At 42.3% G+C, this 13,458-nt stretch overlaps 1 protein-coding gene across 1 annotated transcript; it reads right to left on the bottom strand.

Moving 5' to 3' along the window:
* Positions 1-4,276: 4,276 nt before the first annotated feature.
* Positions 4,277-5,206, bottom strand: BHLHE22 (basic helix-loop-helix family member e22). The gene has a single exon (XM_018569838.1). It carries the CDS (start codon positions 5,204-5,206, stop codon positions 4,295-4,297), a length of 912 nt encoding a protein of 303 aa, XP_018425340.1. The 3' UTR covers positions 4,277-4,294.
* Positions 5,207-13,458: the final 8,252 nt, after the last annotated feature.

Genomic DNA, 13,458 nt, shown 5'->3' with positions numbered 1-13,458 from the left:
AAGTCTGCAAAGTATATCATCCTCTTTCCCTTGTGATAATTAGTTACCATAGCATCTAATACGCAAATGTGCCCAGAGCACACCATTAACAGTTAAACGGAGGATTCAATTTAACACATGATTATATCTTTGGAAAGCCATTCTATTAGGGAAGTCAATGTCACTCATGCTGGGGCAATCACATGCAAGATTTGGAGAGCAGAAAGGACAAGGTGGAAGGGGAAGGGGGGGGGGGGGCACAGCTGGAAGTACATAGGAAACTGCCTGTTAAAATTGTCACAAATTCAATTTTGATCAAGCCAGCAATGGGCTGATAGGTTAACGGTGTAACAGTAACAATAAGTCCATCCATTGTGAGAAGTCACCGTTTGAGGCTGCCCATAGACATCACAATTTTTAGATAAAAATGTGATGAACATGAATACCTAAGATAACATAGTAAGTATAAACATTTACCACAGGACACAAGAATTCGAGATATCATGATATAATGATTTTCCAGCTTGTTGGAAAGTATCTTTTTGCGTTAGTTTTCAACAAATATTGAGGATTATTTAGAGAACAGGACAATTACAATCTAAAAAAAAAATCTGTCACTGTTCAAACAGCAAACAATCGCAAGCGATGATCAATCATATACGAATCGCATCAATCCATTACAAAATATACGTTTCTATTCATCACTTATGATCCTTCCAAAAATGTTGATGTTATCAAATCTTTGCTGAATTTTACTAAGAATTGTCTTGTGTTTGGTCTGTCTCAGTCCATGTAGCTCTACAATATGTATACTCGAAATAGTAAATATTTCCCTACATAAATGAAAAAGTTTTACCAACATCCACATTTACTTTAAGATAATGATGTCACTATAATGACATAAAAAAGCTTATTTAAAAAAGATATTGCAAAGTGAAATGTATGGAGCTAAGTTCAATAACCCATAGCAACCAATCCCATTTCAGGTTATTGCAGTCAAATGAGGAAAAAGATCAATATTTTAGAGGACTATGCATATATTGGAAATGTACACTACAAGTGCTGAAACTGGGGTGCACAATCTACACCTTGCATAAATGATGATGTTCATCAGAATGTAAGTCAAATACATGACATTACCAAAGACCTAATCTATTCATAAATTAAAGAAAAAAAAGAAAGGGAGACATTTGCCCCTAGAAAGCAAATGAATGTTAGCTCTAGCATTCCAAACTACAGTAGACATGAGCAATCTGATTGGCTTCTTTGGCTTTTAAAAAGAAGTCCCAAAATATATATTAAATCATACATGACCAGAAGTAATTTATGTAAGTAAAATCCTATAATTTAAAAAAATGACTCAAGGGAAAAAAGATTATGAAAATAATGAATTGCTGCTAAATGCATTAGACTCAATTCACAAAGCTTACACACCAGCATAAGTCCATATTTAGTAAAAAAATATATATATATATATTTTTAGTGGAGTCCAATTAAACTTTGAAATTGCAATCACATGCTTAAAAATAAAGATTCTTATCTTTGTGTTAAACTTTGTAAATGGACTCTATTGTCATGTGTGATCCTTCAAAAACTGAATCCTGCAGACTTCCCAGAGAAGCCCTCCATCCCAAATTGACTCAGGTCTACAGGACCTCATTTAGTCCACAGAGCCAGGCTGTCCTGCCCTGGACCCGGGGCTGCCCATGGATGAGCTTCCAGGAGACACGGCCCTTGTAATGAGAAGTATTAAGTATTACGCAGTAAATCTTGCAGCTAATTTGTCCTATGATGTTAATTTGGAAAAAAAATGCTTCTGGTGGTTAATTTCTAATCAGAGTGATGGACAGCAGAGACAGCAGAGACAGAACAATACAAACTAATGGCCGTGTTGCTGATCACTTTACTCCTTGATAATTACGTCGCAGAACAGTGTCATAATTATGTTCCTTAATCACATCCAGGAGGTCTAATTGCCTTAACGATGTGTTTCATTAAATGAATTTAGGTATTACAGTCGACAGTTTTCATACACAGTTGTTTTCAAATTAACATAATATTAGACATCGTCATGGAAATTGTTTTAATAATCATAATTAGAGGCGCCCAGGCTTTGTGTGGTAATGCTGAAAGACATGCAATATTTGTGGCCCGGGGCTGCCTGTGCCACCCTGTCTGCAGTGCCTTTCCCAGCCCACTGCCCCAGCCTAGCACTGCACATAAGTGCCCATCTTCTTTGGCAGTTCACCAGTCGGGGCAAACTCACATTTGTCTAGGCAATTTGTTATCCTGCTGTACACAGGGCTACAGCTACATATTCTATAGATTGGATATCAAAAATAAAATGACACATCACAAGCCAATCCAGCTCTTCCTATAACCAGTTCTCTAATCCTTCTTAGAACTAGTTCTATGACTCTGATCAGAAGATCACATAAACAATATAAACCAACTTGAAACACCTTATCAATTGAAAAGGGATTTCAATGATAAAAAAAAAAAATAGTACATTCTCATTAAATTGGATTGGGGCCTGTTAAACCTTCCCAAACCATTCCTTTTTTATACATTAGGAATAGCACACTTGCCCCAAATCAATGACAATTAAAAGCTTCAATTTTAACATCGCATTGCAGCATTTTAAATATTAAAACTGTAAATGTACATAATAAATAAGGTGAAGGCGAAGTGCACACAAATATAAATGCTTAGAAAACTCTGTACTGTTTAATACAATTTATCTAGTTCATTCCAATAATTTTCTGCAAGCGAATCCGCCACACACCTTAATGAATAAGCCTGGAACATTCGCTAGAGTCAATTCAGTTGCCTTTTTGGCGCAGATGTGCACACAAGATAATATATGTGCGTTAGTAATCTCATTGACCTATTTAATGGGCAGAATTCTTTACACATCCTTGACCTGCCATCAAGTCCATCAGCCATTCAACATGACAAACTGAACCCTGCCAAGTGCCACAAACAGTAGGGTATGGATGCAGTGTCTTTCCACATGTAATACTTCATAGATCTCATTTATAAAATCACTTTTTTAAAAACACAAATTTAAAAAAACCTCATAGATAAATCATTAGAATTGACTCAAAAGCTTTGAACGCACACAGAACAAAAAGTCATCATATACCACAGTTGATACGATTTTCTTTTATTTTAAACAAGGCCAGATGTAGTTATCTCAGATTAAATGGGATCAGAATTGCAATTGATTTAAAAGAACATAATTATGCATACTACCCAATTAATAATACACATCCTCTTGCAGATTTTTGGAGGGAATCCATTTATTAAAGCTTAGCTTAAACACAGTTATGTTGCAACTTCAGATCACAAAAATGGTCTGATTTATTTTTCCAGTGAGCTAAAAGCTCGCAAACATCGAGAATGTCTGATAAACTGGCATTATTTTTTTTTTGTTTTGTTTATTAGGCTTTGAAAAACTTGGCACAAGTTTAGAGATTCAATTTAGCATAGATCTCCCCCACCAACAAAAAAAAAATTATATAAATAAAAACAAAGAAAACATAATGCATCTTCACTTCCTTTCAACTGTAACACAAGATAAATAAACTTGAACAATTATTGAATAGTGACACATAAATAACCACTTATTCCCACACAACATTCCATAATGATCAACAAGGTGCACCAAAAGAATGAAGGAAACAAACAAATTCTTTAGACTTTCACCCCCCAGACACTTCTCTGGTCTGCATGCCAGTTACATCCTCACCAAAATATTTGAAGCAATGTCATACAAAGTTCAGACACGATAAAAAATACAAATGATTTATAACCTCGTAAGGTTGAGTTCTTTTTTTTTTAATTATTATTATTAAATAAGTCTATATTTCAAGTGTTTTCCTGGCTCAAAAACATTATCAAATTCAAGTGCCCTTTTTATTTTTTATTTCTGATTTATCAGAAATGTCAGTCATAAAGGAAATAGGCTATGTAATAATTGTTAGTTTTTTTGTTTTTTTTTTTAAAGTGAGCAGCGATTTGTAACATAAATAATGGAAATATCCCACGTTGGCATTTGTCACAACAAGTGAGATGGGGGGGGGGACTCGAAGCGACTTTAGGACTCAGGTGTTGGGGTTTGTCTCCCAAGCAGCAAGGCTGGAGGAAACTAAGATAAGCAACAAATGAAGACACAGGATGGGGAGGAAGATGGACAAGCCAGCGGTCGCCTGCATGAAGCAACTTCTTTCCAATGACTTGGTGAATGAATTGTCCCTCTGCTGCGGGTGCCAGCTGATGCCAACTCCTGGGTGGCAGGGCTCTCTCTCTAAGGCTAAGGCTTGTCTGTACACTGCTTGCACAGACTGGAAGAGACGCTGTTGAAGAGGGCACATTTGTCTGGGCAGGAGCTGGCAGCTTGGAGCCCGGTGCTGAAGGGGTAGGCAGCGCTGGCAGCCGCCTGCTCATAGGCGCCCAGTGCAGGGTGCAGGGCTGCAGCAGCGGCGGCGGCGGCAGCGGCAGCAGCAGCAGGGTTGGGTATAGAGGCAGCAGAGATAGCTTGGCCTTGGTTGAGGTAAGCCACCAGCCTCCTCATCTCCTCCAGCGCTTGGGCTTGCATGAGGATGTAGTTCTTGGCCAGGAGCAGGGTGGCAATCTTAGAGAGTTTCCTGACCGAGGGGCTGTGGGCATAGGGGATGACAGCTCGCAGCTCGTCCAGGGCATCGTTCAGGTCGTGCATGCGCCTCCTCTCCCGGGCGTTGATGTTCAGCCTCAAGGCTTTTTGCTCTTTAGACTTCTTGCCTGAAGTGGGACCGCAGGGCATGTCGGACTTCATGCCAGGCTGGGAGGCCCTGTGGTCTGTCGTCCTGAGCACCAGATCGCAGCGCCCGTCACTGTCATCGTCCGGGCTCTGGTCCTCTCCCCCGCTGCTTTCCGCCACCGATACCCTGCCGGTGCTCTCCCCGTACTTGGCGCACATGCTCATGCTGGCGGCGGCTAACGCCAGAGGATCCCCCACTGCCCCTAACATCCCTCCACCCGCTGCAAGCGAGGCACCGGAGCTCTGGTGGTGGCGCAGGAGATCGGAGGGGTCGGCTCCGTCAAAGCAATGTAAAGGCGAGCGATCTCCCGGCTGGGACAAGTCCAGACCCGGGGGGGAGCGAAAGGCTGACTCCATCCTCTTAGCGGACACGCTGAGACTCTTATGGAACAGGTCCTCCTCCGCTAGGTTCAGCGCCCTCTCCATGTCCCCTGCCTTTTGATCCTCCTCACTTTAACTTGTGCTCGGTGCTGTCAGATGCTCACCATGAAAATCCTTCACTGAGGGGGGTCCTGCTCACTTAGTGGGGGTGTCACAGCTAGTCCACTTGATGGGGGTCACAGCTAGTAGACTTTATGGGGGTCACAACTAGTCCTCCACCTTGACAGGTCCGGCTCAGGTCCAGTGTCACGGCTCAACTGCAGGGTCAAGTCCGAGCTCAGCTCTAGTGGGTCAAGTCTGGTTCAGATGTAGTGGGTCAAGTCCGGCTCAACAGCAGTGCATCAGGTTCGGCTGAGCTCTAGTGGGTTAGGTCCGACTCAGCTCTACTGGGGCAAGTCCAGAGCAGCTCTAGTGGATCAAGTCCGGCTCAGCTCTAGTGGGTCAGGCTGAAGTCCAGTGTCGGGACCGCTTAAGCTTGACGGTATCAGGCTGAAGTCCAGTGCCAGGTCCGGCTCAGCTTGACGGTATCAGGCTGAAGTCCAGTGCTGGATCCGGCTCAGCTTAACTGTATCAGGCTGGAGCCCAGTGTCGGGTCCGGCTTAGCTTTCCGGTATCAGGCTGAAGTCCAGTGCCGGGTCCGCTTCAGCTTGACGGTATCAGCCTGAAGTCCAGTGCCGGGTCCGGCTCAGCTTCCCGGTATCAGGCTGAAGTCCAGTGTGTGGTCCGGCTCAGCTCCAGCCTGCTGTCATGCTCTCAGACATTGTGAGATGGAAGTGCTCTCTCCTCTTGCTTGGATTCACCTTCAAGAGATTTCCGGAGCCATCAAGCAGCGGCAGCCACAGACGGGGGAGTCTTTTACATCATTATCTCTGAGTAGGTTATTATGAAGAAGACTCGCCTGTTGGGACACAGCTTTCTACCCAATCAGGTTAACGTTTTAATTAATAGGATTAAAACGGTAACAAACAATCCCAGGCGCTAGCTGGCCCAGAGTCTGAGCACTTTTCATTTCCCTGCTCTGAAGACAGGCAGCAGCAGCCAGAGCTTTATAAAAGGCGCCTGCTCCATTATTCTCCGTGCCATCTGTATACACAGCGAACGCATATGTTTGCAAGACGCTGTGTCCTGTTAGTAACCCAACAACTGCCTTTAGCTTGACATGTGTGGCGACTTTCACTCCTCAATGAACACAGTAAAAGCCCCACTTTAGATCTAGGATGCTCCTTGCCTCCTTCAGCAAATTGCAACAAGGCTCTGCATTTTTTCTTTCCCCCTGAACACTTTCACAAGTGTTCCCAGCGAATAAATGTATGTTGTCAATGGGAGAGGTTATATAGAGGCTGCTCTCTCTATTTTATGTGGTGTATATCTTCATCTCAGCTTCCCTGGAGTCAATCAGCAACTACTTACTCTTGGTTTTATGAAGAGGTATGAGGACTGTTGTCCAACATTGCATAAAGCAGAGAATGGAGTTTGCAAATAACCCACCTTAGTACTTTCTAGCAGGACTTTATGATGTGAGGGAAATAGCCTTCTTTATGGATTGGTCTGCAATATTGTAACGGAACTGTAACTGTCTGGATTTTTTTTAGGCGCAGGGTTTGTAGTAACAAATCGCCTTCCTAGCAGCCTTTAGCATATAGAAATAGGTCAATGGCTCAAACAGACGCGATGCACATATTAATACTATGTAACATGTATTTATATACTCTGGTGGTGATATAAAGATAATATGAAACTGTTCCTTAAAATCATGAATATTAAAGAAAACATCTTTCTAAATAATGCCCATTGATTTTTGTAAACACAACACAATAACATTTATACACAGATCTCTTATAAATAGCATGAGCTAATTTAAAGCCCGCTGCATGGCAGTCTTGAAAACTTTGTATAGGCGCCCAACCTTTCTTCTATTATGCCAATTGACAGCCCAGCTTGTACATAGCATAGCACTAAAACCCTGTGTAGTAGAGCCCATAATGAAAAAAAGAGGGTCATGCGCAAGGAGCCAATAAGGCTTTGTTGCATGCTGAGAGGGACCATGCTGAGAGGAGAAGAGAGCAGAATGAGCATAATGATGACCTCATCAGTGTGCTGCTGCTGTTTCATTGTCCAATCAGAAGGGCTCAGACTGGGCGAGGCAGACTCAGCGCTATGAGTCAGTAAGACACTGAACCATGCACATGTGCAGAGAGGGACCATGCCGAGAGGAGAAGAGAGCAGAAGGAGCAGAAGGATGACATCATCAGTGTGCTGCTGCTTCATTGTCCAATCAGAAGGGCTCAGACTGGGTGAGGTAGACCCAGCGCTATGAGTCAGTAAGGTACTAGAACATGCAGATGTGCTGAGAGGGACCATGCTGAGCGGAGAAGAGAGCAGAAGGAGCAGAAGGATGACCATGTGCTGAGAGGAGAATTTGCTGAGAAGAGAATGGACAATGAAGCAGCAGTGTGCTGCTGCTTCATTGTCCAATCAGAAGGCCTTAGACTGGGAGAGGTAGACTCAGCACTATGAGCCAGTTAGGCACTGCAACATGCACATGTGCTGATAGGGAGCATGCTGAGAGCAGAAGAGAGGAGAGCGAGCAGAAGGATAACCTTATCAGTCTGGTGGCGTATTTTGACCAGTGTTCTTGCTGCTGTAGTATAGATTAAGAATCAGGTTATCTAGTCTGATAGACGTGCCTGAATCACAAACTGGCTTCACAGAGTTACAAATCCATTGGCAGGTTAAACAGTTCTTATTAGGGATGAGCGAACCAGGCAAAATCAGCTTTTTTTTCTGGCCCTTTTCAAGGCCAATAAAGCATGTTTTTGTTAAATAAAGGACATGTGTAGTGTTGTTTGGGACATGTAGCAATGCACAAAAAATAAAAAAATGCCTTCCGGCTAGGAAAGGGTCTTTTAATGTGGCTTAAAGGGCAACAATAATTTTACACAAATCCTTTAAATATCATGCTTAACATAAAGACAAAATGCCTTGCAAGAGGGTTGGCTTGACTTCCCACCTTGCAAGGTACCCTCACAATTTTGAGGGCATGTGGCCTGGTAGGGTTTAGGAAGAGAAGGGGACACACAATCACTGCTGCCCAATTTCCTGGCCAGCCAGGCTTCATGCTAGATAGGGTCTGAGATTTTGTAAGGGGACCCCACAAGCATGCATGCAGCCTGGCTGGCTAGAAAAGAGGTAGCTGTGAGCTTGCATTTCCCCTCAAATCATACAGCGCCTCATACCCTAAACATGGGGGGCGGAGGGTGAGTACCTTGCAAGGCGGGCAGACAAGCATCTCCCTTGAAAAACACCTTGTCCCTATGCTGATGGTTTCCAGATTGTGATAAGCCTTCCCTGCAGACCCCCACATCCCTTTTGGGGGACAGGGTGTGGGACAACTTTGGACAAGGTGCCTTCCAAGGGAGGAGATTTTTGGCCACCCTTCCTCCTTGAAAGGAACCCTCCCAATGTTGAGAGTATGTGGTCTGGTATGGTTGGCGGGGACAGGGACGCTTGCCGTCATGACTGCATTCCTAGATAAGGATCTTTTTTGAATGTGCAGGGGGACACCACACCATGTTTTGGTAAAATGTGCAGAGTCTCTTTAAGGGAAAAAACCCCCCAAAATTTAGAAGTTGTGATACCAGTGCTAAATGGCAGACTTCCGGCCATATCAGCCAGAGCTTTGGGCTGGCAAACTGACCAAATAGGCTGGGTTTGGTTGAACTCCAGCTGAACTCCAGGCTGAGACACTCCACATCTACCCTGCTGAGACCCTCTACGCCTGTCCTGCTAAGATTCTCCGCATCTGCCCCTGCTGAGACACTCCACATCTGTCATTGGTGAGACCCTCCACATCCGCCACTGGTGAAACCCTCCGCATCTGCCCCTGGTTAGACCCTCCACATCTACCACTGGTGAGACTCTCCGCATCTGCCTCTGGTTAGACCCTCCGCATCTGCCTGAGACCCTCCACATCAGGGGCCTAGCCTCCTGTGGGGTGGCCTGCTGCACTTACCTGCTGGACCACAGTCTGACGGGGATCAGACTGCCTGTGATGGCCAATCCCAGAGATGTTGTTGTGTATGTTTCATTCTAACTGCCCAGTCTGCCATGCAATGGTTCCTGCCTGAGGTGTGCCATGCATTGGTCCTGGTCTGAAGTCTGCCATGCATTGGTCCTGGTCTGAAGTCTGCCATGCATTGGTTCTGGTCTGAGGTCTGCCGTGTATTGGCTCTGGTCTGAGGTCTGCCATGCATTGGTTCTGATCTGCGGTCTGCCATGCATTGGTGCTGGTCTGAAGTCTGCTGTGCATTCTGTCATTTAGCTCACTTTCCAAATCACCGATATTGGTCTAGATTTTTTAACTCTCCTACCTATTCCCATGCAATTCACTGTTTAGTGAATAGGCTTGCTATTTTGAAAATAATGGGAGAAATAATTTCTGTAACACAAGAATATTCATGCGAATGAGGCACAAGGGGGGCCCATATTCTCGTATTGCCCGGGGGCCCCATGTGTTGTCAGCCTGCCCCTGAAAGAGATCTTGTGTAGTTATATACAAATTCTAGAAGAAGAATACCAAGACTGGGGAACTTCACAGAAGAAAACTAATAGGAAGGATAACTATTGGAAAATGTAAAAGTAAAAATTAAAATTCCTTGTTTGCAATTTAGAATTAACCACCTAGATCTATTCTGATTGCTGGTGACACTCTATAAACTTGGTGTACAATGTTGAAATAAGCCCAGTGAGGTGAGGACGTGGCCAACTCTTAGCAAGTCAGTAGTGACTTTGGTTGTACTAGGCTTACCGATGTGAATGTGTGCCTCAAAGGCTGCAGGAGATTATAGATACAATACCTATCTCTGTGTCACAAGGAAGAGATGAAAATGCAGCCACTCCCTCCCTCCCATCACCCTATATATAAGTGTACAGCTGTTGGTAAAGGCAATGAGGGGTCTGATTATAAGGAGCAAAAAAGGTAACTAGGACTTTCTTTTTTTGGTTACTCTGTGCTAAGTTCCAGTTCAACATCTAAGCTAGCCAAGTAACACAACTCCAATGCAATTTCAAGAAGAGAACAACAATTTCTGTGAAGGAAAACACACGTGAACTATGTTTACTGGGTCCCTTTATTTATGAAAAAATATGGCCTTGCATGGGGTCTGCTCTCAGCATGTTACAGGTAAATACATTGAAGAACAAAAAAAACGTCTAAACCAATCAGGGCTTACAAATTTGGGCTTCATGTGTCAGTCATGATCATGTACTGTGCAAAGACAGAGCCAGTCATGGCAGCCAGCAACCAGAAACAGAGACAACAATGAAATATGTTATATTTAGATAATTTTAGAGATCAACATATCTCTGCCATTAGAAACCACAAAAAAGTTGTTGTATAGACTAGTTCTGTTTACTGTTGATACATAAAGTCAGGATCAATTGGTGGAGCTATACTGTATGTGAATAGCTGCATATCAAAATATGTAAGTGAAACATGGATTTTGAGTCTTTCTGATTTCAACCTCAGCCTCCCCAACAAGTTCTAGTACAGTGAATATAAATACCACCAAAAGAAAGCTCTATCTGTCCCCAAAAAAGGGTATAAAATTCATTTCAGTACAGCGCTGCATGACGGAATAAATGTCAGTTAAAGTACCGCAGCGCTGAATACTGAAAAATGGCCTGGATGGGAAGGGGGTTTAACACCGCGGATGTCAACTGGTTAAAAGTTGGCTTGCATCAGAACACTGGTTTATACTAAAAAAATCAAATGGCAAATCAAGGTGTTCACTGTAGCAGATGGGACGTCCTTCTTATATAACATTTGCATAAAGTGTACACAGTCAGAATATGACAGTAATAAGGGAACCCCTCAGCACCAACCTTTGACTCTCAGCTTTTCTCAGAACTGAAAGTGACCTTAGTTGAAGCATGACCTGCTGTTGACATCTGGTATAGCAGGTTAATTATGTTTATAACAGTTGCTTAGTAGCAAGTAATTCTAGGATATATCCAACTGCCATTAGGGTCAGGGCATTTCTCCTTGTTAAAGGCAACCTTGGAGCATTCACCTTTCACAATAAGACAGCAACTGATCTCTATATTACTATCCTGACAGATTCCGGTAAATTGTGCCTACCTTCCTTGCTTCTTACCTCCTTTCTTCCCTATGTTGTTCCTTATACTGTGAAATAGAACTTTAATCACAGATAAAATATAAAAAACAACTTTAATACTTTAGGGAGCAGTCCCTGAATGTACTTCTTTTCCAACACTAGCAGGGTTATTCACAAAAGGGTGAAGAGTTTGGAGAAGGCAGGAGAAGTGAACAATCTATGACAAAATAGCTGATTTGCAGAAATTCTCCAATTCAGCTCACTTTCCAGTTCAGCTGTGTTGTCCTAGATTGTTCACTTCTCCTGCCCTTTTGTGAATAACCCTGTAGATGTTCTCAGTCTTCAGTGCTGAGTGATGACTAGCATCATTTAACACACTTCTTCTGTGCCCAAACTACCATGGACCCACCCCAAGCCTGAAACTGGACAGAAAGTGAGAAGCAACACACTAATGAGCTCATCATCTAATTACTTGGCTCCTTGTGCTGCTTCTTCCTCTCCCTTCAACAGGCTGATAGCAAGTCAAATTCAGCTACTTACACTGGCAAAATTACACTGCTAGACAGCAGACTGAGACAATGCAATGTCTGCCATTGACGAGTAGCTGCTGGGTAATTACAGTGGCAAACATAAGGATTAGGCATTTAACTTTAAGCAATACCTCTGCTGCAAAGTAGTTGTATACTATCCCAGCTTTTGAGTCCCTTCAGTGCTTGACTATGACAAATATTTATTCATTATTTCTTGAATTTTGTATTACAAGGTTAAGGTAATGTTTTCTGTTGAATACATGACAGTGTGATAACTGGATTTTATGAATTTTTAAGGATCTTATGCTTTGGTTACTATAATGAATTTCTAAAAGATTCAGCTATTTTAGGATTGAATAATTTGCTGCCTCAATATACAATATTTGCCTGAATATATAATATATCTATCCCTAGATCCCTAGTCTTTAGACCACTTTGGATTTTGTTTAGCAGTTTGGAATAAAGTGGTGAATGGGTGCAGGTGTTGTTATATATTTTTATGTGTATATATAGAGAGAGATCTATATACAAATAGATCTCTCTCTCTCTATATATATATATATATTTAGGGCCCTCCTTTGATTCGACCTAGCTGCTAGCATTCCTCTTTCTATGCAAATACAAATCCATGTGCCTGGTGTGCCAGACTAGTATCCTCTCTTGGATAGCAGCCAAGCCTTTTTATTTGATGATTATCTGTGGCTATCTGCTGGCAACGAGGCAGCTTGATCTACCATAGATCTTGAACCCCATGGATCAATTAGTTCATCTTTATTGGTGACAGAGTCCCCTTAATGAAGTGTTTCCCAGAACATGTCAGATATCAACATTACATAATGAAAACTATAACATTTTATTTGACAAATTCAGGATAGTTGCGCCAGGTACAGTAAAACTGTATAGTTCCTTAGCCCATAATAAAGTATGGGGGTTCAGTGGTTAGCAATCTTGCATCGAAGCTTTGGATTTTGGGTTCAGTTACTATCCACATGGATTTTATATGTTCTTCCTTTGTTTTGGGCAGGTTGTTTGATAAAAACAGTAGGTTTTTATTATAAGTAGGTTTATTGGCTTCCTTCTAAATTGGAACTAGTATGTGTAATTAAGGCAAACACATTATGGGCACCCTTGTGAAGACTGGTGCAGATGGTTCTAAAAATGTATAGATATGGGGGATAAATAAAATAACATTTTGTGTAGGTTGCTCTCATCTACTGTGAGTAGCACAGGCACTGTATTTCACTGAATAATAGGGAGCTCATCTGGTCTTTGGGCATACACCTAGTACTTAGCGACAGGGTCTTGTTCTTGTGACATCTGTAAAAACAATATTTCCCAACACATCAGTAAATCATTATTATGTGGCAGAATCACTGAAGGCAATGAGTTTTTTTTGTTTCTCTGGTTACATTAAAGAGCTTTTAATTGTGTCTTTCAGAGTTGGCCCCAGGTGTTGGACTTCTTTCATTACATTTTGCTCTAATGTGATGAAATTCTAATTCTCTCCTTACCATATGGTTAAATTTCCCAACTGAGAATTAGTTGAAAAAGAAGAAATAATCTATTAATCTCTGTAATAGATTCACAAATGAGGTTTGCCACAGAACCTGTTTTTCACCGGTGACAAGGAAAAAAAAAATCAGCTGGGTGC

The sequence above is a fragment of the Nanorana parkeri genome, unplaced genomic scaffold (genome assembly GCF_000935625.1).
Source record: "Nanorana parkeri isolate BGI_ZX_2015 unplaced genomic scaffold, ASM93562v1 scaffold1407, whole genome shotgun sequence".
Lineage (NCBI taxonomy): Eukaryota > Metazoa > Chordata > Amphibia > Anura > Dicroglossidae > Nanorana > Nanorana parkeri.
The sequence above is the reverse complement of the archived record's forward strand: the minus strand, read 5'-3'. Positions and strand labels throughout refer to the sequence as shown.